The 16,689-nt window shown below is 44.2% G+C and overlaps 1 protein-coding gene across 1 annotated transcript in view; it reads left to right on the forward strand.

Annotated features, from left to right (window-relative positions):
* Positions 1-16,689, forward strand: part of samd14 (sterile alpha motif domain containing 14) — a 236,483-nt gene that overhangs the window by 120,372 nt on the left and 99,422 nt on the right. Inside the window, exons 3-4 of the mRNA XM_070864441.1 lie at positions 9,403-9,560; positions 10,587-10,923. Of these exons, the coding sequence (XP_070720542.1) occupies positions 9,403-9,560; positions 10,587-10,923 (495 nt within the window). The remainder of the gene's footprint in view (positions 1-9,402; positions 9,561-10,586; positions 10,924-16,689) is intronic.

The raw sequence follows: 16,689 nt of genomic DNA on the forward strand, positions 1-16,689 counted from the left end.
GCGATGCCCACATCCCGTGCCCAAATTAAAAAAAAAAGACCTGAAGCCACCAAACACCTTGCCAGGGACCTGACACTCAATCTCTCTCTGCAAAGCAGCAGCAAAAATCTATCCACCCCAGGTGATTTGGAAAGTCTGAGGATAGCGCACGGGATGACTCCACAGTTCATAGGTCATGGGGCAAGAAGCAACTGACCAGAGCGTGAGGTCTCCTCCATCCGCCGTTAATGAGGCAAGCCTAGCTTTTAAAGGAAGGATTCTTTTGGAGCACAAACGATTGTTAGAAACACTGGGAAAGTGCCTTTGAGCATTCATGGTGGCTAATGTGGAGGATTCCATAAGCCTCATGTATGGCATTTAAAGGATGACTTCCAGGGACATTTGCACTGTAACTCCTCTCGTCCTCAACCTAAATCTCTCCTGAATGTTCAGCTGCAATGCCACCTTCTGCGTAGACAGGATAGTAGATCAACTTGTTCAAATGGAAGGCACAATTGACTGGTGTTTCGTTGATATCAGTGCTACAATAGCGTGTGCTCAGCCACAGATCAGCAGGCACAGAGGTCAGGAGCAGGGGCACACCAGACCTGGCGATGGATGACATTATTTCAGATGACAACATAGCCACATCAGCTCACCATTCCACTCCATTGACTTTGCCTGTGCTTGGCTGCTCCTGTACCTGCAAAAGTGCAGCAGCATGAAGCAGGCCAATCTCAGGTCCTCCTTGATCCCCAGCGCTTCTTGGATAGTTGCCCACTACCTCGCAGGCTACTGCTGCCACTGTGAAGGAACACCAGATTAGATTATCAAACACAACACCAACATGAGTTCGAGATAGGAGTCAGTATACGAGCAGGCATTAGATTAAGAGGCGCTTCGGGTTAGAAATTGGCTTGGATCCATTATCGGCACCAAATGGGCACAGGAAGCAAGCCCTGCAGCAGAAAACGGAGGGCCAAGAATCGTGCAAAATTGGTCGGCGGGCTTCATTGCAGCAATAGTGACAAGCAGCGGGCGCCAATCGAACACCCACTTGCTGCTCACCGGCCTGGGCCTTCGCAATTTCCCCGCAGGTAGGTCAGTATTCAGAATAAGGGGTCAGTATTCAGATTAAGGGGTCAGTATTCAGATTAAGGGGTCACCCATTTAAAACGGAGATGAGGAGGAATATCTTCTCTGAGGGTCATGAATCTTTGGAATTCTCTACCCCAGAAAGCTGCGGAGGCTGGGGCATTGAACATATTTCAGGTGGAGACGGACAGATTTTTGAACGATAAGGGAGTGAAGGGTTATGGGGAGCGGGCAGAAAAGTGGAGTTGAGGTCAAGATCAGATCAGCCATGATCTTATTGAATAGCGGAGCAGGCTCGAGGGGCCGAATGGCCTACTCCTGCTCGTATTTCTTATGTTCTTGTTCTGAGGTGGGACGGGGGGGGGGAAGACACAGGCCGGCAGCCACATGTAGTTTCACTGTGCAAAGAGCAAACTATGTAAAAACTAAAAAAAAGTTTTTTTTTCCTGCGGCATCCAGCGATCCCTTTACGGACTACAGCTGCAGCCAGTGGCAGCGCTGGCTGCATGCAGTGATTACTGAAGGTAGCAGACAGCACGACCATTATGTGCTGCTTGCTTCCCTTGGAAATAGCATTGTGTTAAACTCAGCTGATCCAGAGGTCATTCCATTGTTATTCAAGTAAATAAGCCTGTATTATTTATCTCAGGTCCGTTAATTTTCATTTAACCAGCTGAAGGATTTTAAAATGTGCTCGTCATGCAAACCTATGCAATCTGAAGCATGCTGAAAGCAATCAGTAATGTAATTTGTTCCGCAAATATAATTGCCATTTGATTCAGAAAATTGCACTTTGTGAAGCTGTTTTTTTTGCCAAGTATATAGTACAGCTCAGCCTCAAATCTATGAATATTTCAGCTGGGATATCATCCACCAGGGGATTGACAGCCATACATGGGTGGAAATTACTCCATGTAACAGTGGACACTCCTCGTTAGTTCAGTTCAAAATTGTAACGCTGGGATCCTTGATGGCTCATTGAATTCATCCAGTGAGTAGCCAAGCATATCAGAAAGGTCTTACATTCAATTCCCCAGTCTGTATTGAGTAAGCTGATCCCAGTTGGGCTGCCAGGAGAAGTGCTACATTTCGCATGAAGGGAAAAACATTCGACAGGGCTCTCATTCCTGATCACTACCCAATAGACTTTGGTTGGAAGGCCCACAAGTGAACATTGGTGAGGGTACCACTGACCGCGGTTGTGATGTGGTGCACTCTCGTGCCCCATGATCAAATAAAATGCCATAGTTCACCGGCAGGACCCACACATGAAGCAAATGAAAATGTTGTTTTATATGGAAAATATAAAATATCTATTCAATCGTCGGGCCTGTCCAACATACCAAAGTCCCAAGGGCAATACAATAATGGGTTGTTTTGCTAAATAAATTATATCCAGCAGGCACTCCAAATGTGTCCCGTTTATTGCAGGATTGTGTTCTGGAATGGCTTCAAGTATAAATAGATTGAGCAGAAATGACATTGTCTGACAAAGAATATAGATCTCAAAGTGCACTGGACAATGCAGCCAGTGTCCAGTGCACTGCCAGTGATGAACAGCTACCAAATTCCAGACATGAATTTTAGTGTGATAACTGAGCACAAAGGAACAATAATCTACCCCAGTTACTCATCACACTTTTTTTTTAATACGCTGAGTGCTAAAATCACAGTTTATACACTATGTTAAAGTGATTCTTGCAGCTAAGTTCACAAAATTCTTTTTTTTAAATGAAGCATACAAAAGTATTTCCACTATGTTCACATTGCAGTGTTTGTATTTCTGCAGTAAAATTATTGGAAAAGGCCAAGAATAAACCATTTAATAGAAACTGGGCTTTTGAATATCCATTTGAAATGTGTCGAAAGATTTTCCTTATTCTCTTTTTATCTTTGGACTGGAGATAATGCAAACTCTGGGCCTTCAAGGTTTCGGATGCAGCAGATACAGCTCTTTACCTCCAAGGATTGTTCTGTTACCTCTTATTATCTATATATATAAAAATCTTTCATAGGGCACTTCCTGTCTACAAACCTTACTTCCTGTTGTCAAGCTTTTTGGTCACAATTCTCTGACAACATTTATCATTGTAAATTGCTATGTCAACATTTGTCATTCAATTTTGCTGTGCAGTTGCAGGCTCTGACCACCAGGTATGCCTGAAGAGCTTCTCCCAACTCGATGGTGTTATATATGTAAACCTGCAAATACCTTGTTTAACCACCAGAGGGCTCATCCCCTGGAGTCCCAAGGGATCCCACAATCCCTTGGGAGCACATGTATTTAAGGAGGCCTCACAGGCTGGAGAGGCACTCTGGAGACTTGTAATAAAAGACTAAGGTCTTTATTTGAGCTCGCAGTATCTGGTCAGACTCTTTATTCATACATAACAGATGGCATCTTTTTTATAATAAAACTTATATTCATCAACTGACCATGGGAAATACTGCAACAGCACCTTTAGCGTAGTAAATAAAGCATAACAGATTAAAATCAGAGTATGTTCCAATAATTCACTTTGTCGATTATATTAGGCTTCTTGTGTGCAACAGGTTGTCCATGAAATGCAGTTTTCCTATATTCACCCAGCTACGATTGAAACCTATTCTATTATAGAGAGAATGGTCTATTTCCATTCTGCCCTGCTATCAAGACTGTATTCTTCCAGCTCCTTCTTTATTCAGAACTTATCTATTTAATTTTGCAATCACTGCGATGAATTACAAGTGAGAAGTTGACCCCAAATCATGATTGACTATGCTTTCCTGATTTCTGATTTCTTTCTTGCTCCAATTCTCTACCTAGAACTTTTCGGTTTTTACCTTATAGATTCTCTTCATAATTTTAAACACTTGAATCATATCCCCACTGGTCTTCCTCTTCATAATGAAATTAAGTTAACTTCTCAGCTTCCTCTTAATGCTCAAAGCTGAACAATTACTCCAGTCACTGTTTATGCTGCTCCAAACAGCCTACAGATTTTTAAAATTTATTTTGACCAAAACTAAGCACAATACTTCAATTGTTGTCTCACTAATTTTCTCTATCACTTCAGTTTATTACTCCCTTTGTCTTATATTCAGTCTGTAGACTTTGACCACCTGTTTGTCTCAACAATTGCTGCGTTGCATTGTGAAGATAGAATCATAGGAGGCCATTCAGCCTGTTGAGTCTGTGCTGGCTCGTTTGATAGTCTCACTTCCCCGCTCTTTCCTCATATCCCTGCAATTTTTTCTCCTTCAAATATTTATCCAATTCCCTTTTGAAGGCTGCTATTGTATCTTTATTAGGCAGTGCATTCTAAATTCTAATCACTCATTGCTTAAAAACGTTTTTACTCATGTCATCTCTGGTTCTTTTGCCAATCACCTTAAATCCGTGCCCTCTGGTTATCGACCCTTCAGCCATTGGAAATGGTTTCTCTTCGTTTACTCTACCTGAGCCCTTTATGATTTTAAACACCTCTATCAAATCTCCTCTTCGTCTTCTCTACTCTAAGAAGAACAACCCCAGTCTATCCACGTAACTGTAATCCCTCATCCCAGGAACCATTCTTTACGAGTGACAAAGCCACAACTATTGCCTGAATCCTCAGCAGGTGTCCATCACCACCATTCAGCAGGTCAATGTGTCGCTGGGTCAGGGATGTGGGAATTCCTGGCCTTGGAAGTGCCAGCCCCTTCCTGTGTTGATAGCCTTGTATGGACCCATCCCCAACAAGTCCCACTGCAACTTTGGATCCAGTCTATTTTGTAGCTCTTCCAGAAATTACAACGGACATGCACTGGAAGGGCCATAGATTTGAAGTCTCCTTATTTTTACCGTTTATAATATTTATCAATAATAAATATCATTTACCACAAATCTTCCTGGAACCTAAATCCCTTTAAATGATACTTTTCTCAGTGAAAAGTAGATAAGTAACAAGTGTTAAGAGGAGGTCAAAGGACAGATTTCTATGGGACACCACTGCAACCAGTATCCAGCTTTAAGCAATCCTAATCATGACAACTCTTTCACTTTCTTTATCTAATATTGAAACCAATTTTCCAATTCCCCCTCTCTAGAAATCCCGGTTGGAATTTTGCCAGATATATTTATAAAGCTGAGACATACCATATCAAGTAACTTTTCACTTCATCACTAACTCAGCTGTATCCTCAAACCAATCCAATGAATTTATTGAGCATGACCTGTTTGTCATGAGCTAAAGCTGGCTCTCATTTATTTCCTTCGCTGTCAAGCGAGCAAGCCTGTAATTTCCAGATTTGTACCTTTAACCTTTCTTGAAGATTGCAGTCACATTGGCTATTTCTTGCCATGTTGTATCCAAAGCACCGCTGTCGTGAATTTTGTGTCACTGCTGGTCTCAGGAACTACAAGTACCAACTATTCAACTTGAAGCCAAAGAGTATCCATTATTTCTAATGGGAACAAGCTGTTGTACTGAAATATTTTTTTGACACTCCAGTGATTGAAGCCAGCTTTTAACCTTTTGGCCCCATGGTCTGCTCATTAATCATCCATTTGTGACCTGTAATCAAGGGACAACAGTCTCAGATTGTAATAATAGCTAAATCATGTGCCGTTTTATTTCAAAACACATAAGGCCATTGGATTACATAATGTGTTGCATTAAAGGTCAACCACTGAATACAATTTACCTAATTTACAACTTTAAGAACTGTAAAGCATTTAAAGGATTGTTTTTATTTTATTGAAAAAGATGCTGTTATGGGGTATTTGCTGCTATACAAAACATTTTGATGGCATGTTTCTCATCAAATTCAAATGGGAACTGAATAGTTTTCTGATGAATCAATTGAATGATGCTCTAGTATTCTTCCAACTTGGGGACCAATCGGCCAGGCTGCAATTAAACCTCCTAGTCCTTTGTATTCATGTGGGGACCTTGGAGTGCATATCCACAGATCTCTGAAGATAGGTAGATAAGGTGGTTAAGAAGGCATTCGGGATACTTGTCTTTATTAGCCGAGGCATAGAATATAAGAGCAGGGGGGGTTATGCAGTTCCAATCACCACATTACAGGAAAGATGAGGGTACATAGGAGATTTACGAAGATGTTGCCTGGACTGGAGAATTTTAGCTATGTGGAAAGATTGGATAGCCTGGGGTTGTTTTCTTTGGAACAGAGGAGGCTGAGGGGAGACCTAATTGAGGTGTATAAAATTCTGAGGGGCCTAGATAGAGTGGATAGGATGGACCTATTTCCCTTAGCAGAGAAGTCAATACCCAGGGGGCATAGATTTAAAGTAATCGGTAGAAGGTTTAGATGGGATTTGAGGAGCAACTATTTCATCCAGAGGGTGGTGAGGGTCTGGAACTCACTGCCTGAAAGGGTGATATAGGCAGAAACCCTCATAGCATTTACAAAGGACTTGGATGTGCACTTGAATTGCTGTAACCTACAAGGCTACGGACCAAGAGCTGGAAAGTGGGATTAGGCTGGATAGCTCTTTGTAGGCTGGCACAGACACGATGGGCCAAATGGCCTCCTTCTGTGCTGTAAATTTGTATGCTTCTATGATACGTGCAGTTTATTATGTGTTTCATAAAAGTATTACTTGCCCTTTTTCCTGCTGTAAATATTGCCTTTCTTTCCTTCATTCTCTCTCCCATCATCTTCCCTCTTCCCCTGAACATGTTGATTTGTCTTGGGGTACAGTTCTGCAGCCGTCAGCTTCACGCCAGTATTGCCCCCAAGTTTCCATTCTGTTCGAAGCCGAGACAGTGAGTGTCGTCAGCTGGTTCCACTGTGAGGGTATCACAGCCATGTTAGGTTCTGCATTTATTAGATTGCATCCTCCTCCAATGCCTCTCCACTACCATCCAGCTGGGTGAGACTGCACTCACCTGGTTCCATTCTTATCTATCTAATCATAGCCAGAAAATCAACTACAATGGCTTCTCTTCCCGTCCCACATCGTTACCTCTGGTGTCCCCCCAAGGACCTATCCTTGGCCCCCTCCTATTTCTCATCTACATATTGCCCCTTGGCAACATTATCTGAAAACACGGGGCCAAATTCCATATGTACGCTAACGACATCCAGCTCTACCTCGTCACCACTTCTTTCGGCCCCTCCACAGTCTCTAAATTGACAGACTGTTTGTCCGACATCCAATACTGGATGAGCAGAAATTTTCTCCAATTAAATATTGGGAAGACCAAAGCCGTTGCCTTTGGTCCCCACCACAAACTGCATTCCCCTGCCACCGACTCCATCCCTCTCCCGAGCACCTGTCTGAGGCTGAACCAGACTGCTCGCAACCTAGGTGTCATATTTGACCCTGAAGTGAGCTTCCGGCCACATATCCGCAGCAAAACAGCCTATTTCCACCTCTGTAACATCATCCGTCTCCGCCTCTGCCTCATCTCATCTGCTGCTGAAACCCTCATCCATGCCTTTGTTACCTCTAGACTTGATTACTCCAACGCACTCCTGGCTGGCCTCCCACCTTCTACCCTACTTAAACTTGAGGTCATCCACAACTCGGCAGCCCGTGTCCTAACTCGCACCAAGTCCCGCTCACCCATCACCCCTGTGCTCGCCCACCTGCATTGGCTCCCAGTTAAGCAACGTCCTGATTTCAAAAATTCTCATCCTTGTTTACCAATTCCTCCATGGCCTCGCCCCTCCCTATCTCTGTACTCTCCTTCAGCCTCACAGCCCCCCCAAGATCTCTGTGCTCCTCAAATATTTCCCTCTTGAGCATCCCTGATTATAACTGCTCAACCATTGGTGGCCGTGCCTTCAGCTGCCTGAGCCCCAAGCTCTGGAACTCCCTCCCTGTACCTCTCTACCTCTCTACTTCTTTACCTCTCTTTCCTCGTTTAAGACACTCCTTAAAACCTACCTCTGACCAAGCTTTAGGTCATCTGTTGTAATTTCTTCTTACGTGGCTCAGTGTCAAATTTATTTGTTTTGTCTTAAAACACTCCTGTGAAGCGCCTTGGGCCATTTTACTATATAAATACATATTGATGTTGCATAGGTGTCCTATTGGCCTTGAGCAAGTGACTAGTCACAGTCATCAATTTTTATTTGGAGCTCTCATTGTTACTAAGTTTCAACATAAATTGCTTCTGCTCATCCTTGAGTAGCTGTTATGTCATCCCTTTCTAATAATAGCCGTCCTCCACTTAGCTTGACAGTGCATAAAACCCTCTATACCCTTTTAACTCCATCTCTTGTCTGCCTTTTGCTTGCGGGCATGTTTCTGTGATACAATAATATCAATATTTTTGATAGCTGCAAAGATCTCTAATGCCATTAGTTTATTCCTAATGTATTTATCCTAATAATCCTTGCTTTAGTATAACAGCATTTTAGCTGGAACGGCTTGGGTTTTTGTGGTCAGCGGCGAACGAACGGCGATCGCTGTCCGTTAAACTTGCACGTGCCCATGGACTTTCAATGGGCTTTTGCGCGGGAACTTGCGCTGATCAGATATCATTTCAGCGCTGTGCCCTCTACAGGGTAGCAACGGTGTGTCTCCTGAAACAATCAGATTGTAGAATTCTTAATGAAAACTGGGTAACATTAGATATATTGTTTTTTTTTACTTGTTTGTTTTTGGGATGTAGGCAACACTGGCAAGACAGCATTTATTGATGAACTCGACTCCCTTGAGGGTGATACCACATAAAAGGAAAATAAAGACTTGTATTTGTACATCGCCTTTCACAATCTCAGGCTGTCCCAAAGCGTTTTACAGCCAATGAAGTACCTTTGAAGTGTGATTACTGTTGTAATATAGGAAACATGTTATTAGACTGGAGTTGTATGAAGGCCAGACAAGGGAGGAATGGTCGGTTCGCTTTCTTGAGTGACATTAGTGAACCAGTTGGTTTTGTACAATAATCCAACAGTGTCCATGGACATTTTTTATGATGCCAATCCACAATCTACTGGGGTAGAAATTGCCCCCCCGCCCGAAATGGGGCGCATGCACCCTGTTTGAATGGTTTTTACTGCAGCTGCGGTTCAGGTCGCCTCTTGGGCGACATTCCGCTCTTTGTTGTTTTTTTACTTGGACACTAGTCCAGTGCCATAACCACTAAACTGCAATACCTCCCAACACTTGAACGGGAAGCAACTAATCTGTGCTTTGCAGTTCCATTTTCATTTAATTCTAGTCATGTAGTCAGACTTATACATCTCATCATTGATGTGACATATAATTTTATATACTCCAGATTTAAAAAAATGGGTCTAGTCTAATTCCCGTGTAGATAATTTTACACGCTCATATTATCATTAATACTGCTCTTACTGGTATTAATATATTGAATATTGCTGCAGATTTTAATGAGGTGATACCAGAGACTGAAAGGCTCGACAGCAGCTTGCAGAAAGCCCGAGCCCAGCTCTCTGTCAAGGCAAGACGACAGCGGCCATCTAGATCTCAACTACGAGATAGCATAAGCTCCACGGAGGGAGATGACAGCCTGGAAAGAAAGGTAAGTGGTTTTGTTTTTGACGATAGGATGGAAAGTCCCCCACCTTCACCCAGCATGGATGATTTGGTAAAGACAGTGTGGCGTTGAGCCGTACATCCAGCAGATCCCAGGTTCAATTCTGACCTATGCTGAATGAGCTGATCGCAGTCGGTCAGTAGTAGGGGCACTTCAACTGTCCTCAGTGCCCCGGGGTTATGGATGAGCAAAATGAGGCAGTATTTTCACCCTGGCTGCTGTTCACTGAGCTCTGCTGGAAAGTGGTGTGTATGGACGTTGGGTGAGGACAGCACGGGACTTGGCCATGATGCCCTCAATGGTCAAATAGCCACATAGCACTCATTGCTTCGGCTCACAAATGAAGAATGGGCTTCTGGGTGAGGTGTTGAAGTGAGTCCAGGGAACCATATCCCAATGGAAACCAAACTCTTCATGAGAGGAGGTAAAACTCTGGGGGGCGGGGGAAATTTGCTTTGTTTGTGCCTCCTCTTAGTGCCCCTGGGGCGCTAATGCGGCACAAACAATTTCTCGCCTGTAGGGAGGGGGGATTCTAGCGCGCCCCCCCCCCCCCCCCGTGAAATTGTGCAAGAGTTAGCGGAGGCGCAAACCGGTAGCACCCCAGTCCACTGCGCCGGCGATGATGACGTCATCGCTGTGCGCAACGACCCATTTTCACCCCGCAGCGGAAACTGGCTAGCGCCCCATGAGGCCGCCGGGGGCGATGTCAGCTCTGGCTTCATGGGTTGCGAACCGGGCCGCACTCCGCTCGCGGGGCGATAAGTAAAGGGGAGGTGTGCGCCGCCATTTTATTATCCCTACCGACTTACCGGTCCGGCCTTCGCCTTGCCTCGGTTACCACCCCCAATGGGACGATACTGAAGTTCGCCCCCTCTAGCAAAACAATAGAAAAGCAGAGATAAAAAGTTACACCAGGTACCAAGTAGAATGGGCATTTAATATTTTTACAAGTTGATTAGAATGATTGTACTTTTCTTACAATCCGCACTGTTTTGCTATCTACAATTTTAGGCTACAGATAGTTACGGAAGCCCACTGCACAGCATGAGATCTCCATTACATTCCTCCCTGCGAGGCTCCTCTCCATCCTCAGAATCCGTTATCTCTTCAGCATCTCCCTCGCAGCGAGCTGCGTCCTTCTCATTCGATGTTAACATAGTGAGGAGGGCGTTTGAAGAAGGGGAGCAGACATCAATGGCGATGACACGTTACCAGACTCTGACTGATGCTTCCTCCCAGGAAGCCCTGGGCTTGACACCTACCAGTTCCCCTTCCAAATCCTGCCACAGCTCGGACACCTCTCCCGTTCACATGAGGAGGGAGAGAAGAACGGAAAAACATAGTGAAGGTACGGTTATTCATTTTTGTCATTTTTCCTATTGCGAAATCTTTTCTTCATATCTGGAGTGAAATTTGTACAATATGTTAAGCAATGAAAGAAAAGTTAATGGTGTAAGCTATACATGTGGCACAGAATATTGGTGTACCAATATGTGGAAAATTGAAAACGTTGGATGCACATTCACATCATCGAGTTCACTATGATTTATGAAGGGGAAATCATGCTTGACAAATCTTCTAGAATTTTTTGAGGATGTAACTAATAGAGTGGACAAGGGAGAACCAGTGGATGTGGTGTATTTGGACTTTCAAAAGGCTTTTGACAAGGTCCCACACAAGAGATTAGTGTGCAAAATTAAAACACATGGTATTGGGGGTAATGTATTGACATGGATAGAGAACTGGTTGGCAGACAGGAAGCATTGCAGGCAGTGACTAGTGGGGTACCGCAAAGTTCAATGCTGGGACCCCAGCTCTTTACAATATACATCAATGATTTAGACGAAGGAATTGAATGTAATATCTCCAAGTTTTCAGATGACACTAAACTAGGTGGCAGTGTGAGCTGTGAGGAGGATGCTAACAGGCTGCAGGATGACTTGGACAGGTTAGGTGAGTGGGCAAATGCATGGCAGATGCAGTATAAGGTAGATAAATGTGAGGTTATCCACTTTGGTGGCAAAAACAGGAAGGCAGAATATTATCTGAGTGGTGACAGATTAGGAAAAGGGGAGGTGCAACGAGACCTGGGTGTCATGGTACATCAGTCATTGAAAGTTGGCATGCAGGTACAGCAGGTGGTGAAGGTGGCAAATGGCATGTTGGCTTTCATAGCGAGAGGATTTGAGTATAGGAGCAGGGAGGTCTTACTGCAGTTGTACAGGGCCTTAGTGAGGCCACACCTTGAATATTGTGTACAGTTTTGGTCTGAGGAAGAACATTCTTGCTATTGAGGGAGTGCAGCAAAAGTTCACCAGATTGATTCACGGGATGGCAGGACTGACATATGAAGAAAGACTGGATCGACTAGGCTTATATTCACTGGAATTTAGAAGAATGAGCGGGGATCTCATAGAAACATAATAAAATTCTGATGGGATTGGACAGGTTAGATGCAGGAAAAATGTTCCCGATGTTGGAGAAGTGCAGAACCAGGGGTCACAGTCTAAGGATAAGGAGTAAGCCATTTAGGACCAAATGAAGAGAAACTTCTTCACTCAGAATTGTGAACCTGTGGAATTCTCTACCACAGAAAGTTGTTGAGGCCAGTTCGTTAGATATATTCAAAAGGGCGTTAAATGTGGCCCTTACGGCTAAAGGGATCAAGGGGTATGAAGAGAAAGCAGGAATGGGGTACTGAAGTTGATTGATCAGCCATGATCATATTGAATGGTGGTGCAGGCTCGAAGGACCAAATGGCCTACTCCTGCACCTATTTTCTATGCTTCTATCTTAGCTGTGAGAAAGTGCCTGGCAGTTATAATGTATTTGCTTCATGGGTTCTTTGCTTAAGAATTCATAGCAACACATTGCTATTAAGAACTAGTTGGTTTATTAGCAAAGGTTTAACAATCACACTACGCATTACCAGTTCATCCACCAGGCTCACAACCACCAGCCTCAGTGAGGATCCCCCCAACCCAACTGGCTGGGGTTTTATTGAGTCTTGTGAACATCATGTGACTGGCTAAGCCACTCCCAACTCAAAAGCTCTACAAACCTGTGAGCATGCACACATTACAACGGTGGCTATCCCAGACCCCAAAAATGATCCTGAGCTACTCTTACCTGCCTCCTCCTTTCAAAGTGGCCTTGACTGAAGAAACACGGGTCATCTATCTGCCCTAACACAAGAGCCCTTTTGTAAATTCTTTGGCAAGTCTGCCCTGGGCTTAGGAGACATTCTGGGGGCAATTTTAACATAACCTGCCCATCAGGAAACTGATGGGATCGGTTGCAATGCTGATTTTACTCTTCGTCGAAGTCAATGGAAAGTAATATTGGACGAGGTGCAAAACCGACGTTCCACCCGATCCCATGGGATTCCCACCCAGAGATTTAGATTAAAATGACCCCTTTATCTCAATATGATCATCTTGATGTTTTTACATAAAGAGTGGTGTTTTAAAATCTTTTTTAAAACACAATTCTTTATGTAAAAACATATTTAATATACTTGATAGAGGCAATGCTTTTTGTTTACAAACTGCTTAAACTATGCTCAGCATTATGGTGACCATCCATCACCGAGCAGACTTATCTGGACAACTGGATACTGGTGGCAGGGAGATAAACTGGGAGCTTTTTCATTTAAATTGAGCCATTATTTATAAATTGTATCATCTTGTGTTATGAGCAACGTTAGAAGTACTGTTCAAACTGAGTTTTCCTGCTTCTCGTTAGAACCCCTTAGTAAGTTCAGAGTGCCAGTGAGCCAGTGCTTGTTAACAAGTTGGACCTTGTTACATCTATTTTATGGCTGTTAAACAGGCACAAGGGACAATTTGGGGGATTAGTGCGGCCCAAGGACTCGTGACACGTCTGACCCAATGTTGAGTTTGGGCGTCCAGGGTGGCCACCTAAAACAGGCCCCCTGCATATGCTAATGAGGGACCTAAAGCCTATTTTAGGACCTCTCAAGGATATCGGGTCCACAGTCGTCCCGAAGGGCCGAACCGCAATTGATCCCTTTCCCATTCTCCAATCCCTTGGGATTTACCTTTGGGCTGCTGTCAGGGAGGCAAGTCGCCCAACTTTATATGATGGCCGAGCTGCCTGTGGAGGCGCGAAGGTTGCTGGGGGCTCGCGCAAATAATGTCAATGAGGCCTGAGGCTCAATTTTGGGCCAGCCTCAGGCTTCCTGGTTGTGGTGCCCATTTCAGACACAAAATACGAGTCTAAGGGAGCTACCCCCCCCCACAGTTACCAGGTGGTGTTATAGTCAACAACATGTCCTCAGCTCACCAGCACATCAAACCAGATGAGATTAATGGGAGAAACCTAATGCTCAGGCTGCGTTCACCATACTAGGAAAAATAATTGGTAAATACCAAAAGCTGAACAGAGCATCACGGCCTCGGAGGCTGGGCTCAGAGTTTCTGCAAACAGCTCTGATTAGGCCGTGGGATGAGTGGGATTAGATAATTGAGCAGTGCGTTTAACAGCTGAAGTCTTCAAGCTGTGGAACACCAAGTATGAAATGTGTGGGGGTTAAGGAACTGAAAAATCAATGGGATTAAAAAAAAACTGAGTGCCTGCTTACAGCATTCGGAATTGGAAAAACAGGTATTCGTTCTATTGTAATTATAATTACAATGGAGAAAACTGTAATGGACAAAAAAATAGCCGGGAGGCGGTGGGGGGAGAGAATCTGTCGGGAGAGAAATTTTACAGTGGATTTCGTGGCTGTGGAGTTTATCTGCCTTGGATAGCATGGGACATAAAAAAAATGGGACTAGTGTACACCCAATTTTCCCCAGAGGAAGTAGTAGAAAATAACAAATGAAAAGTAAATTTTACCTATCACAGATATATGTCAATTATGTAAGAAGTGAATATTTGCTTTAAGCTAACAGAAATCAGGGCTCCCCTATGGTACAGCTCAATAAATCCACTATGTGCCCCAGGGACATGTGGAGGACGGCCGACCCGATATTGAGTTAAGGGTGGCCACCTAAAACCGGCGTTAGACCCCCTGCATATGCCCGAGAGGTTCTCGATTTCAAAATTCTCATCCTCGTTTTCAAATCCCTGCATGGCCTTGCCCTCCCTATGTCTCTAATCTCCTCCAGCCCCACAACAGCACCCCCCCCCCGCCCCCCCGAGATGTCTGCGCTCCTCTAATTCTGCCCTCTTGAGCATCCCTGATTATAATCACTCAACCATTGGTGGCCGTGCCTTCTGTTGCCTAGGCTCCAAGCTCTGGAACTCCCTGCCTAAATTTCTCCGCCTCTCTACCTCTCTTTCCTCCTTTTAAGATGCTTTTTAAAACCTACCTCTTTGGCCAAGCTTTTGGTCACCTGCCCTAATGTCTCCTTGTGTGGCTCGGTGTCAATTTTTAAAATCTTATCATACTCTGTGACGTGCCTTGGGACATTTTATTATGTTCAAGTCGCTATATAAATACAGGTTGTTGTTGTTTTTTGTCCTCAAATAGGTATTAGGCCCCTCATTAGGTGGCCATCCCAAACTCAATATCGGGTTGGACATCCTTTATGTGTGCCACTTCCCAGGTGGTATTGAACCATGCAGACTAGGAAACTCTTTTGGAACCATGCAGACTAGGAATGTCCCAGTTTCAATCTCCAGCTTGTGTGAGTTAGCTGATCTCCGCTGTGCTAGCAGTAGGATGCCACAATTGGCCTCGTTAAACAGCCAGGGTCCCTGCTCCTCGACGCTATCCAGTGACCCCCTTTTTGGAAAATGGATGTGAGGGGATGGCGGGTGAGGACACAATCCATTGTGGCTGTGATCTCCCCAAGGTGGAATAGCCAGCTGCCATTCCTTGTTTACGCTCACACATGGAGATTGGTCACTTGGATGATGTACTGGAGGATGGGTGTGGCCTGCAGAACCAAACTCCGGCAAGAAGCAGTGTCACGAGGAGAAAACGCAAAACAAATCAGAGGGGAGGAGAAAATAATAGAAATCACATTCCAAACTATTTTCATTCCTCCATTAATTCATTATTTTATTACAGACTCTGTTAAATATATTTGTAAACCCAGAACACATTTTTGTTTGCCAGGCTACAGTGCAGTATACTTGGATTTCGGATAACAGACCACCTCTATATTATATTAAAACACTTACTGCTTTGCACACCTCGTGTCAACTTTTACCATTATAAAATCCTATGTCCATGTTTATCGGAAACTGCCTCTGTAAACGTGTCACACTGTAATTACACCCTGCTGCCATTGGTAGCACTATCGTGCCCCAGAAGTCCCAGCACTTCAGCCTGCACTGTAGCCTCTGCCCCTACTTAACCTGAAGACTAACAAGGGAGATCAACGAGTATGACTATCATTCGTTTTGCAAGTCACCAATCTACAATGGTCAGCATCAGTATATATTTCCGACATTCCCCGATCACAAACAGAAAATTGTAATAAGTCACAGAGGATTCTGGATAATTTAATAAAATGTCATGGCAAAGAGATATTCACATATTAGGACACAGCGCTGAGAATAGCATTGTGTTCGCACTGCAAATTAAATGTAATGAAAAAATTAATCAAATGAACTTATTTTAGATAACTGGCCTCATATAAGTGCAGGCTTTGCTATATGTTTCACACTAATTTGCATTATATAGTGTTACAACTGTCACAATAATTATTTTGTAAGAACAGCTCATTACTAATCCTCACCTTGGTCCACTGAATTCTGACAACTTTTAAAATACTAATGTCGGGTTCTACTGGTGCTTTAATACAGTAGCAGCACAGTATATGGGAGACATGTGGGGGCTGAAATTCAGGGTCCGGATAAGGCCCATTTCCGCCGTTTTGCGGCGGCCATGCAGCGGAATCGAGTAGCCGCCGCGTTGCAGTCCATTGGCCGCCACGACCCAAATTCAGGTCGGGGATTTTTCGGCCTGTCCCCACTTCTGCCCCGTTGCTGCTGACTGCCGCAAGCGCATCATCAAAGCGCGCACCAACCGTTCTCCCGCACCTTCAGCACAATCCGCCCCAAATTTACCCTAAAAAATCTCTGATCCGCCACACGGTGCCCCCGACTGCTTTTTCAGTCAGTGCACCTGTTTTTTTTG

Source organism: Pristiophorus japonicus, chromosome 21, assembly GCF_044704955.1.
Source record: "Pristiophorus japonicus isolate sPriJap1 chromosome 21, sPriJap1.hap1, whole genome shotgun sequence".
Classification (NCBI taxonomy): Eukaryota; Metazoa; Chordata; class Chondrichthyes; family Pristiophoridae; genus Pristiophorus; species Pristiophorus japonicus.